This window comes from Hyalella azteca, unplaced genomic scaffold (genome assembly GCF_000764305.2).
Source record: "Hyalella azteca isolate HAZT.00-mixed unplaced genomic scaffold, Hazt_2.0.2 contig14215, whole genome shotgun sequence".
NCBI lineage: Eukaryota > Metazoa > Arthropoda > Malacostraca > Amphipoda > Hyalellidae > Hyalella > Hyalella azteca.
In genome coordinates this window covers 42263-56138 of record NW_025944107.1, presented here as the reverse complement: position 1 = coordinate 56138, position 13876 = coordinate 42263, and the positions used below count along the sequence as shown (strand labels likewise).

The following is a 13876-nucleotide window of genomic DNA, read 5'->3' as shown; positions in this document are numbered from 1 at the left end:
AACAGTCTTCGATAGATAATTTCTTCGACGTCCTCAATTTTCCCTAAATCTTACAACATTAGATAATATATTATAAATAGGACATATATATTATATTATTAAGCATCATCAATAAATATATGTAAATCCACAGTTTAATGTAGATTTATAATGCTGTTTGAAATGAACGAATGTGACTTAGTTTTTTTTAAATAGTGATCACATGAATAAGTTTCTAATCATGAGAATAGTTTGTGATTCTTTAATGACTGAACCCGTTCTAAATGACCGCATATACAAGAAAAATGATTTAACAGTTGATTAATGTTTCAATCTTATGTAATATGTTTGGAAAACTGGTCTCCCATAACTGCAAATTCACTTCCTATGGTGGAACGGGGTAAAAATTCCACTCATTCGATTATAAAGTGAAAATTCGTGGATTTAATCCCCATGTTTCAGCATTTCAGATTGTACCAGGAATGTCCAACACATTTTATTGATACTTTTATCTCAAAAGTAGAGGTGTATATTCATAATTCTTTTACCTGGGAATTACAGTTTGTAGTTAAGGTTCACTTCCTGCGCTCTTTGTGCACTGAATTACATGTTACAGTAAAGGTTAATCTCCTATATTTTTTGTACAGGAAATTACATGCTGTCGTAAAATTTTTCCATTGCACAAGGGAATTACATGTTGAAGAGACGGTATACCTCCTGTACTCTTAGTTTAAGTTATAACTCGTTTCTTCATAAATTACAACACTGACTTATTACAGAAAATTACATCCTGTAGCAAAAGTGTTTTTTTTACTCGTTGCACAAGGGAATTACATGTTGAAGGCACGGTATACCACATCTCTCTCTTCTCTTAGTTTAAGTTATAACATGTTTTTTTCTTCATAAATTAAAACACTGATACAGGCGGAGGCGGCTTGAGGACATCCACTACAGGTGGCAGTATGGCCTCTTATTTAAGACTTTAAGTTATAACATCTTTTATTCATAAATTACAACACTGATGCAGGCGGAGGTGGCTTGAGGACGTCCACTACAGGTGGCAGTATGGCAGGACCTCAGCTCAAGAGCGGCCTGCCATCGTGCATCGCGTCCTGCCTGCCACCAGACCTACATCATCTCATCTACACCAACCCTGTGCCCAGCCACACGGACGGCATCGACGCTCATCTCAACAAGGTACAGTCAACGGGAAAATAATGCAGAATTTTCAGCATGATATCGATGTGGAAAATTTAACAATGTCTTTTTTAAATATATAAATGAAAATTTTGTTACCTCAGTGAAAAGATAATATAAATCGCAAAATAATTGGCCAGAAACTGTTATTAGATTATTTGAAATGAATGAATTTCTTCTCCATTTCTCGATGAGGTTTTTAAATTAACTGCTTGAAATCGTTTTGTGTTTGTATTTTTGAGTCACGACAAGTTTTATTTGATTTTTTTAATACTTCATCATAACTCAACATTGTTGAAATACATCAAAATTTTGTGTAACAAAATTAGATGAAAGTCAGCGTCCAAGCAATGAACAATTACTTGAAATCCTTTGATTTGTATTGGAGAACAGGGATATGATACAGATATCATCACAATTTGCGAACTTATTGTAACAATTTATGGATGGCTCCTATTACTGGGTTTGTAATTTCAATGGTTTTTGGCTGCCTGAGCGAATGTGTCTGCGCATGTAGTTCTTTTCCGGTTATGCAAATTCTTAACAGCTTTTGCGGCAAGTTTGGTCGAGGATTTTTGATGATTGCATGATTGTTTTTCTTTCTGGCTCGCATAAAAATTGACGAGTTCATCATCCACGAGGCAAAATGAATAATAAATTACAAAATTATTTCTTCAATCATGAGTGAATAAAAATAGATTATCCGTCACCAAATAAAAATATTCATGCGATCTCTTCTTGAAAGTCCATGGGATTTCATTGGCTAATCTTGCATGTCATTTTATAGTTTTTTTTAAACTACTGTACAAATTAATTTTAAACGTAGGCTAACCTTAATTTTTGAATGAACTATTCACTTCAAATGAATTTCTATGTTCCAAACTTGCCTGTTAATCTACTCACAAACTTTGATCGAAAATCTTCACTCACGTACGTTTGTTCGATGAACTGCCATTGATTGTCTTCAGAATTAATATTTACTCATCATTTATGCATACAATTATATCTCTAACTGCATATAGTTCAATTGTTTATTTATTTAATTATTAATTAACGTGCGCGGGCAGTTGCACAACGACATAACCTCTTCATCTTGTGACCGCCGCGGGCTCTTGGAGGCCGAGTTGATGAGGCTACAGGATGACCGCAAGAGAAGCTACTACGACAAGGATAGGGATATCCGCATCCGCAAGGAGCTAGACCGACTATCATCAGCCAATTACTCCGGGTCTTTATCTGCTGTCCAAAGGTCTGTTCAATGGAAAATTTTAGCCCATTGAAATGAAAAATATTATTTGGATAATAAAATACGTTCGTTATTTGCTTTATCTGCTGTTCAAAGGTCTGTTAAATGGAAAAATTTAGCCAATTGAAATGAAAAATGTTATTTGGATAATAAAATACGTTCGTTATTTGATCGGACCAAACGGATCGAAGCCAAAAAAATTATTTGACTAAAGGACGAATGTGGCTTAGTGGTATGGACATGCCACATGCCAAATTAAACAATGACATATATATTGAACACGGCAATTTAAACATTGAGTGATGACGCCGGTCATAAATTATTTTCATCAATAGAAAAACTTTCAATTGCGAACAAAGAAAATACGGGATGGTTTTGAACGCACAATTACTGCTCTACTGTTCGTACGCCTTTCTGAAATTTATAAAAAATTTGTATGCACATCAAAAGTACAGATAATATAATTCAAAACAACGGTTTTATTGCCAAAAACTCTATATTGGATTATACTGATAATTAATGGCCCATGCGATTCTTTAGAAAGATCAAACATTCATAAATGAAACTTTGTTCATCCAACTTTTGATACATGTTATAAACAAATGCATATCAAATATCAAATGCAGTTAACACGTCAAGATAAATAACAGCATGTGGCAGCGATTTTATACATGAATATTAAAGAGAAATAAGAATAAGCGTATGTAATGCTGGAATAATGACAATATCTGGGATTTTCAATAATCAATTGAGCCAACAATTTTAGTATAGTGATGAATATAGGGAAAAAATTAAGTTTCATGCAATACTTGTATTATATTGGCATCTTGCTTCCTCTTGAATAATTTTCTCATGGGCGTTTGATTCCTTTAAATACATTTCTTTCTTCAAATGTATTTCCATTTTATTAAGCTGGTAACTGCCCTCATCTTTTATCATCATATTGTCATGACTTCCTTGCCTGCCTGCATTGGCGTGAATTGCTCGGCTTGTGTTCTGCTAGTAATTTTACGCATGCTCATCGTAGGCACGAAATCACTCGTCGCCTCGCCATGTCACCGACCGCTTCACCGCGTCACTCGTCACACGCTCGTCGGAAACAGGGCCACAGGCGGCAATTTTCTGACCCGAAATTAATCACGGCCGTGTCGCCTCTTAAGGAGGACCTCATGAAGGCCGATTTGGAGAGAGTAAGTGAGGTGACGGAGCAAGTGGTTAGTGAGGTGCAGGTAAGGGTTTAGAAGAGACCTCATGAAGGACGATTTGGAGAGAGTAAGTGAGGTGACGGAGCAAGTGGTTAGTGAGGTGCAGGTAAGGGTTTAGAGGAGACCTCATGAAGGCGGATTTGGAGAGGGTAAGTGAGGTGACGTAGCAAGTGGTTAGTGAGGTGCAGGTAAGGGTTTAGAGGAGACCTCATGAAGGCCGATTTGGAGAGAGTAAGTGAGGTGACGGAGCAAGTGGTTAGTGAGGTGCAGGTAAGGGTTTAGAGGAGACCTCATGAAGGCCGATTTGGAGAGAGCAAGTGAGGTGACGGAGCAAGTGGTTAGTGAGGTGCAGGTAAGGGTTTGGAGGAGAACTCATGAAGTTCAATTGGAAGAAAGCATGTTGGGTGGAGGAAAAAGTGGTTAGTGAGGTGCAGGTAAAGGTTCGGAGGAGAACTCATGAAGTCCAATTGGAAGAAAGTAAGTTGGGTGGAGTAAAAAGTGGTTAGTGAGATGCAGGTTGAATACGGAATACCTCATGAAGACCAAGCAATTCCAACCTCTAGCAATTCGTTAGTGAAGTAAAGCCATCGGATTGGTGACAACTGAATCCGGAAAATTTCCCATGAATCCCAACACTTCTGTGTCACAAGAATTTATGGATCAACTATCAAGCGCTGAAACTGCATTAGCTTCACTTGCTCATCGTTGGCGCTGAGGGGGTTGAGGAATTTTTTTTAGAATCCTAGTCTCTTGCAGTAAGCATTTACTTCGATCTTTAACTCAGGTCCATTCATGGGCTGGGTAATGTTTCAGGCGCTGTAAAATATATGTATGTTCACTGAAGCGTTAACAAATATTCTGTTCCCTGAGCGGATTTAACACATAATTTATCTCTATTATTCCTCTGTTCCAGAACTTGTTTGGACACTCGCTGCGGAACTCTTCCCTGAACGCCTTCAGTGACGAGGACGGCCTCACTTCCCGCCTCCTGGGGAGTTCAAGGTGACAAGAAATTACAGCGTCTATTTGGTCTTGGGCTTGGTGTTTGTATTCAACCATCTCTCTGTAAAATAATGTGATCAATGAGAATTTCGTTTATGCGAAATTCTAAATGCCGATAAGCATTAGGTTGCGCAGCAGCATAACCAAAAGACAAATCAGTGTTCCAATTTCATCGTACATTTGATTCGGATGAGTCAATTGAGGAGTCCGGCAGAGTTCAACTCTGACGGTAATTCCTAATTTCACTTAAATTGCATTTATCAAACTAATACAATATGTACGCACAGATTGCACGGTCGTCGAGGCTCGGAAGGAGGATTGGAAGGTCGATCCTATAGCTCGATCGGGCTGTACGACACGAGCAGCTCCAGACAAAAAGCGGCACGCAAGATCCGAAAGCCTCGATCCTGGCATCCTTCGCCATACGCGTCCGACGACGAAGATGACATGTTCTCCCGGGAGGAGAAGAAGCAGAAAATCAAAGCAGAAATTTCCCGACGCCGACAACAAATCGAAGAAAACTCGCGTCTCCATGAGGAGCTTCTGCGTCTGGCGAGGCTCAGAGAGACAGCCGAGTTGGGGTTCACGGATCCCCGAGTTCTGTCATTCGATCAAAACTCACCACAAACCGTAATCAGAGATTCTACGAGTGTTCTTCGGTCGATAGACGACATCCTGCGCGACGCCCGGGATCCTACAAGCATCTACTATGGTAACTACGCAGGTTTAAAGTCAAGTAGTTCACCAGCAAATAGGTACGGTATGCCTTTAGGTACCAGCAGAATTTCCTCAGGACGACACTATTACTCTGGAGGAACCAGAGGGACCTCTCCATCTCGGTATCCAATTACAGAAGAAGATCGGTCTATAGCCAGGCTTGCTTCGACTTTCCAGTGCGATGAGTACGGGAACGCTCTTTTGGATCGTATTCCTGACTACTCCCCGTATCATCCAGAATTGGACATGATGAACGACTTTACACCTGCCATGCCCCTACTGCCCGATATGCCCACTCGCTCTCGTAAGCTCCTAGAGGACTTAGGTAGTATTCCCATAAGTAGTCAGACTCACAGGAGCAAGTATGACATGCTGAAGCGCCATAGGAAATAAAATGGCCGTAAGATATGCCTAAACGGTATAAAAATCAATGGAACAAGGTAGCATGCAGAAATTCGCTTTAAATTAGGAAATGAGGTTGTCATGCTGAACCCTAATAAAAACAAAGGGGCATGGGAGTTATAATAACAGTAAGGGACAAAGATGCGAGTATTCTTAGAAGAACCTGGATTATTAAAAATGGAAAGTTCTTACTTGCACCGAATTCCATTTCACTTATCTGGTTTGTCATTAATTTCTAGAGAATACGATAGTTCTAGTTGAATAGTTCTTGGGGCATCCTGAGAGACAAATTCTAATTAAAAGAAAACTTCACTTTAGAGAGCTTAATTCTAGTGTAGACTGAGTCGCACTTGCGAGATGTAAAGACTTAATCTCAGGAGAGTAAAGAGCATGCAATCTCGCCGAATTTGTTTATAAAATAACAAATTTTTTGAGCTCAAATGGGCCAAACAAGAGGCCTTCCTTAGATTTGTCTATTTATTTGCCCTGCGCCCTATTAGTTTCTGGCCAATAATTTCAATAAATTTTAGCGATGGATGATGATGTACCAATAACGCTATTGTCTTTCGAAACTCGTCTCTATGTGTTGTTGTCTGATATGTAGTCGATTAAACTTAATATGAAAACAAGCATAAACGCCTCATATCCGTTATAAGATGTTCCAACAAATAATATGTACGTTTATGAAATCAGTCACTGTTATACCAAGTCCCCTACTAAACGTAACTTGTCTACTCAACAAATTATTCTTATCTAAATAATGATTTTCAAACTAGTAAGTATACATATTTATTTTCGGCCACTTATATTCTAAAATCTTTTTTTCTTGACTAGAGAAATTTCATGTATCGATTCATCCAAGCAAATCTCAAATGTCTTCAAAGTTATTGGTATATGTATAGCATTCGTTAACCATCAGATGTACCGGCATTAGTGTATTTTAATGGAGATGTTGATAAATTGCTCCCTTGCAATCCAGAATTTTAGTTCAATAATTAATTCCAATTATGCTTTTGAAATCCATTTATGTGAAATGCAACTGGTCGCAGTAGGAACATCTTCTATTAGTTTATAATGAAATTACTATTATTATACTAATTATTATACTTAGCCCCACCCAAATTGATTGCTGGTCCTTGAAAATTTCCTATTCTCTTCTTGGTTATTGTGCCTTAAGATGTGGTGGCTCCATTTGCTACGTTTTACGTTTTTATCCAGTTCGTGTTTAAGTGTGTAGATGTGCAACGTTCAATTTACAGACGTACGAAAAAGTGTCGTACGCTTGATCGTCGAGTTTCCTTTTCAGAAGCTAAGTTTACTTTTGTATTGGGATTTTATCGATTTGTAAATTATTGGTATAAGTGACGAAGTACGTAGCGGTTTCTTACAAATATTTTTAAATGTTAGAACAAAAGGTTTTGACTACACCCTTATTATTTTCAAGAGTTTTCAGAGGACAGAAAAAGCTCGGTGCACCAATTTATTTGAATGATACAGGTATAAATTATTGTATTTTTCAGTGTATGAACTTGTATGCCAGAGTAAATAGTTGATTCCAAACGAGCTTTTGAAACGTAATTTTTTATTAGATTATCACAAGTATACTTCAAATACAAGCTAACGATTTTAAACATTCAAATTTAAAGACTTAATTTATCGTGAGTTTATATTACAAGATTACAACATTCTTCTTCTATCCCAGTAATGTGTAATAATAAAATGCATGCGTGAAGTCTTTTTGAATATTAATATAAATTATAAATGGAATATGATACTTCTTGACAAAAGTAGTGGAAAGTTATTAGATCTTAACTTGTATCAGTATACAAATGTCTGGATGAATATGTCTATTGGGGAAATGTTTAATTAACGGTAATGTTATTTTTAATTAATAGCTACTGTTTGTATGTCCATCTTCAAATTCACGGGAATGAAGATAAGCTTATGAGAAGTGAAAAGCACAAATGGTTATATATGATTTATGTACCTGTAAGCATAGTAAGGATGACGGCACCATATGGATTATTATAAATATCGTATAGTTAATAGTTTAAATTCAATTTTGAATGAAGTGACGTACAATACGGACTGTAAGCAATGCAGACCTTTTTGGCTACTAACAGTGAACGGATGCCCGATACTCAAAAATGATTATGAAACGGAAAATTACTGCCCGATCATAATTCAGGTTTATTATTTAACCCTAAATTGATCAGCTTGAAAGTGAAATTTACGATAATTAAAAGCATTTATTAGGAAATTGTCCTAAATGGTGGGCACTCCAGGTTTAATTTAAGATTTAACTTATCTCACTTCAGATTCAATTCACCTCTAAGCAAAATATTTATGAAAATATTATGGTGCGAGTGGGTTCGCGTGTCGAAACTCAATATTTTCTTCTATCAGGATTTAAGTTTTCGAAAAATTGTTTTGTCAAATATTCAATGAATTTTCATTAAGGCAAATCAATTATTAATAAACCAGTTTCATAGGGAAAACTGAAAACTGAAGTTGATTCCTGACTAATTTCTCATCATAATCAGGGTCAAAGTAATGCTAATGGATATGAAACCGATTTTTTGTGCTATTCAATGTTGAATTCAAATTCATAACTCAAAATAAATTGGACAATTAGATTTCAAGGTATCCTAAATTTGCGATCAATCGGATTTCAATCGGCAATTACGTAAAGGATGTTAAAAGCTGTGAATTTTGCTATACTTTCTTTCCGAGTTTAGCTCTAAATTTTCGACATGTGTATGTAGTGGATGTGACAGATGGCCCTTATAAATGGAAATGATGCAGATAATTTTTTGACAGAATTTCCTGATTTGTAACGCACCAAAGGATTCTCGAAATTGGCAGTTTTGACTGGAGAAATATGTTGCAATGTACAGAAATGCATGAGCATGTTTAACAATTCCATTACAAGATCTTACACACAAATAAAGTAGAAGTTGCTAAAGTCGTGTTAGATTTTTGCATATCATTAGTCTGCTGCAACGTTGCTATCTAATATAGACTTACGAAGTTAAGTAACCTATGCTAAATTGAATTATGTTCTTGATAACAAGGCACAACATCAACCAGCTCCCGTTATAATGTTATAAGTATTTTATGGTGTGGCATTTAAACTGTGACTTAATGAACAAAATTAAGATGTTGTTATGGGTGTGAGTTATTGCCTTTAGCGAACTTGATCCTTATTTTACACTTGATTTGACCTGTGAACTTTAAAACGGACAGGATAATTTTTCGATGAATAATTCACATAATTGTACTATGTGAATGCCTTATTTTCAGCGTGGAACTTGTGAATTGTACGAGCTGGAATTTTCTCCTGTATGTGTTTGAGTTTGTTAGTAACGTAAGGAGTGTTAGTGCACGGAAAATCTCTCGTAATACTAACAATAATTTTAAAAAATATAATAATTATAATAATAATAGCTGTTATAGGCCGTTATGTGAATCTTGAACCTGTTAAAGTATTGCAATTCTGAAATATTAATAATAATAAATATAATGTATGATTTCGATATCAGTATATAGAAAATGTGAGAGCAAGCAAACGAACTAATAGGACATAAGATTTAACAGATCATTGAGATAATCTAGACTAATTTATCGGTATCATGTGAGGTGTCACAAATACTTAGCCCTAATAACATTCAATTCTACTGTATATCATAGATACGATGATCCCTTATACGTGTGAAACGAGACCAGTTTGGAAAAAATGGCACGTTTGTCAGTTTGACCACCAAGTTCGGGTGGGGAACTTGTTGCCCAGGGGCAGATGTTGCGTGCAAAAATGCAAGTTTTGTTAGCTGAAAGAACGAATAGAAGCTGAATTGAAGAGCATAAAGTTGTCTGAGCTCCACTGATCAACTTGAGTTGGTTGTTCCATTGCTTATGAGTAGGAGGGGCTGATTCCTAAAATTATTTAATGAGCCAATATTATTAATTATTTCTAAATTTTTTGTTTGCTTACTTATTTTATATTTTTTGGTTTAAGCGAAGTGAGCTCTCGGTTATCGGATATAAATTTCATAGATTTTATAAAAAAAGTCAGGAGATTATTTTGCGACTTATCCCAAATCCCTTCATAGTCTGCGCTTTTTTCATTTATGTTCTTAAATGAAAAACACATATGAACACTGTCGCATAACAGTTGGAAAAATAGGTACATAATTTTTATCATATTATATAATAATATAAAATAAATATCAGATTTATAATTTTACAATAATTTTCTGAGATTATTTAGCAACAGAACCATTTTCCATTAAACACGTAAAACGAAAGCTTTAGTACATTGCAGAAATAATTCCTATTTGAATATAATTTTTTGTTACTTCTGTTAATTATTCTCGAATTTTATCATTAATCCGTGTCAAAGTTGCTAAACGTTTTATAACTTCATTAACTTGAGTAATTCGCTAATATGAAGTCCGAAACCGACATAAATTTCTCATTATAAGTTATCATATTTTCCTGTCTATAGTACCGATAAAAACACTTCCCGATTCCCGTATTTGAGTTTTAAGTTTTAAACAATTTCTAAAAAATATTCAATTTATTAATGGAATTGAATTATTCACCGAAAGTTAAACAATATTTATTTCTAACTAAAATGGAGCACAGCTGAATTAAAGTCATTTATTTGTTTTGCTTTCCACTTCAGGTAGTAAAATATATTTTTTGTCAAGTTTTCATTTGGTTCATTACATAAGATTTAACATAATAAAGTTTTCACTGTTTTAATAATACTGGGTGCGTAATTAAAAAAAAACAGCCCTTCCTCTCTGCAGCACAAACAGAGCATGAGAATAGCGTGTTCCAAAGAACCATGTACTATATCTCTCCCTGTACATTACATTCCGATAGAGTTGTTCATGGCATGTAACCATTATACAAATTGTTGTTGATCTTCAAATACATTATGCTATTTGAAAACAGTCACTTTGGTGTTTCTCTCTCTCCGGTATTGCCGTACTTTTCTCTATTTTATCTTAGAAAATTTCGACACTAAATTCTCCTGTGGACGAACAACAGGGCTGAAATAGTCGAGTAGGTTGAGAAAAATAGCGACGGACCGGAGCGTATCACGTATACAAATTTTCAATGACTAACTAAAACGTTTTAGAACTTTAAAAGGAACACCAAAGAAATTCGTGCAATGAAGACAATGCTTGGTATTTAAAATGCTTTTTTTTACGAAACACAGCCTAAATAGTTCAGTTTTATCTTTATGATATTGTTGACGCAGATTTCAATTCATTTTAATCGATGAACATTTTTGGTAATAAAGGCAGAGGAGAAGTTATGTTTCTTTTTGGAATTTGTGTCCGAATTTCGATGTGGCCGAACTTCAGTAGTGTCCTTAAGCCCCTAGAAACCTCTTAGTTGTTGACTATCACCTTCCCAATATCTCCTGTTCCTCACGTATACTTGATTATAATCTATAAGTGTGTTGCTATCTCTCATCCACTTCAGTTATTCCTAGCATTTATTTCACTTGTACGATTTGAAAAATATGGAATTTAAATTTTGTGTTGAAGCCCAATGCATTACCAAGATTATTTTTCATCATATAATTAAGTATGGTGCTATTTGATCAAACTTTATTTCAATTTTTAATGAAAACTTTCATAAATATTTTCACTTGTGTTTAAAAGTCTTAAAGGCATTTGATATTTATTGAAATTATTGAATGTTCACTCCATTCTTCAAATAGCAGCTTTTTACAATATATAGTATTTCATTCGAGTAAAGTTACCCCTTATCTATCAGGAAACGTTGCTATGTGAATTAATAATGTGGCATTTCAAGTTAATTCTAATTTCACGATTTTTGATTAATTTCTGTTCCCTTTTGAGCCCAAGCAAACTCTTTGAAATGCAATGTCTTCCTACAAATTTATAAAGTATGAGCAAATTTCCCGTTTTTCTTTTAATATTTTGCTTGTTTTCGCCTCCCATAACAACTTTCGTTCACGTACATATTTATCGACAAAAATATTTCTGCGAATTCTTCATTCATTTCATAAAAATATATTTGCATTTTCTTCCAGCCGATGACTGCTGTTCTCTTCAAATCATAATTCCATCCAAAACATGTTAGAGCTCTTATTCTAATTTCTTTTTATTCTGAAGCCATGATGACTATTGAAATATTTTAATTAATAAAATTCACTCTTCTTATTTCTTTCCATTTTGAAGCCATGCTCACTATCGAAATATTTTAATTAATAAAATTCACTCTTTAATTATTCAGTTTGGTATCTCAGTCCCATTTCTTCATCCCAAGTTCAGCTGCTCGATTGGTTTCTGCATGCCATTGCTGCTTCTAATTTTACCAACGTAAGGTTATAAATTTTCGTAACAAACTATAAAATATTATGATAAAAAGCAACGAAACATTTTTTTAATGTCAAGCAATTTTTTCCTGCAGCAAAACACGCAATTAAATGAAGAATAATAGAAGTAAATTCTCCACATGCCTTGTTGAATTCATGCATCTGATTCCTTTTCTTCTACTTCCCAGTTCGCTTCAGCATTTTATTGTGCCTTCAACATAGTATTTCTCCTGTGCAGCATCCTAATCTCACTGCTTAATCTAACTCACCTCAGTTCATTTCAGCATCTTTTTTCACATTCATTGCCAGTTCATGTTCTTCCTTTAGACCGAATCACTCCCTTAGATCTCCCTCAGTTACCGCATGCTTTCTTCTATGGATGCATCCTTTCTTTTTAGGTGCGCCGGCAGTAGCTGTGTGTTATCTTAGACCCTTGTCAGTGCTACATGTCTCACCATCACTTACGGTTGTCCAGTGCAGCTCAGACATAAAGAAACTCGAAATTGTGTTATTGTACTTGTGATCATCACAGTTCATCAATTTGAAGTGCACTTTGTACTGTCATTTCTATTAAATTATCTTCCTAGTGAGTTATTTCCCCCTTGTAACTTTTGCCATTAAACGATTTTGAAATGGGCACCCCCTTGAAAGTCGGACACAATCGTGCTTTCGTTCTTCACTTGGCTGTGTTTTGTGTTATAATTATAAAACAACAATGTTTGTGCGTGAATTGAAATTGTTGTAAATTCTATAACTGTTATGTTCAAGGTACCATATGCACCTGTTTGCTAGCATTGCATCAACGTTTCTTTGGTATTCCGTTGAAAGTTACTAATCGAACAGGTTCACAATGTCACCAGTTATATCTGGTTAAAAATAACCCGTTAAACGTATTAGGTCAAGAATTTTGGACTTAGTCCTTAAATGTGTTGCGTTCATGGTAATGATGAGATAACTTCTATAATGAAGAGATGTCAGTTACGGAACTCAAACAATTTTTTGGAATCGAAGAAGGAAAATCATGACTGCATGAAAAGCTCCCGGAACTTGAACACTGCTTCCATTCACAATTTTTAAAAACTTGGTTCGAAAAGTTTCAAATTTACTCTTACGCTCCTGGAGATCGTGAACATTTATCGCTTGAAAGAAATTTCGTTTTGGTGAAACGTAATCCCAATCGAATAAAATAGGTGTGGATATTTATTGAATTATGTTATTGACTTGTGAATGAACCGAAAAGTTCTAGCAATAGGACGACTCAAATCATAGATGAATTTAATCCTGTTGCATGTCAGACCCACGAGTTCACACCGGTTCCCGTTTTAGTGAACGGACTGAGTAGGCAAGTCAATCGTTAACTGAAATTATTAAATTAATCTAAGATTTATTTCGGTTCTATAGAGCTAATTTTAGAGCGAAAAGTTGTTTTTTCCCATTTCATTTTAGTTGATTCGAGAACGCGGTAAAATTGTGAGTGTAAAATCAACTTAAGAATTTCTACATAAATCAAGAACAATATGAAAAACGATCAAGGGCGTTGTGATTGAAGTACTACGCGTTAAAGTGACATAGGTCGTTGAGTCTCATTAGCGCATTTTCTCATTTATGGAGAAAAATGCACTATTGTGCTCGCCATGTCCGTCTGTCTGTCTGTCCGTCCGTCCGTGACCTCAAATTTTCGTCGACGAGAAAATGCGCTCTCTGTCACTCACTACAGTGAGTACTGAGTTATATATTTTTTAATTGTAGTGAACAACTGCAAAAATCTAG

The 13876-nt window shown here is 35.4% G+C and overlaps 1 protein-coding gene across 1 annotated transcript in view; it reads left to right on the top strand.

Moving 5' to 3' along the window:
- The window catches only part of LOC108668785 (neurogenic protein mastermind), a 74920-nt gene extending 64210 nt beyond the window's left edge, over window positions 1-10710 (top strand). The window contains exons 16-20 of the mRNA XM_047883989.1: window positions 1007-1176; window positions 2244-2425; window positions 3450-3612; window positions 4541-4629; window positions 4917-10710. Coding sequence (XP_047739945.1) covers window positions 1007-1176; window positions 2244-2425; window positions 3450-3612; window positions 4541-4629; window positions 4917-5739 — 1427 coding nt within the window. The 3' untranslated portion in view covers window positions 5740-10710. The remainder of the gene's footprint in view (window positions 1-1006; window positions 1177-2243; window positions 2426-3449; window positions 3613-4540; window positions 4630-4916) is intronic.
- Window positions 10711-13876: the final 3166 nt, after the last annotated feature.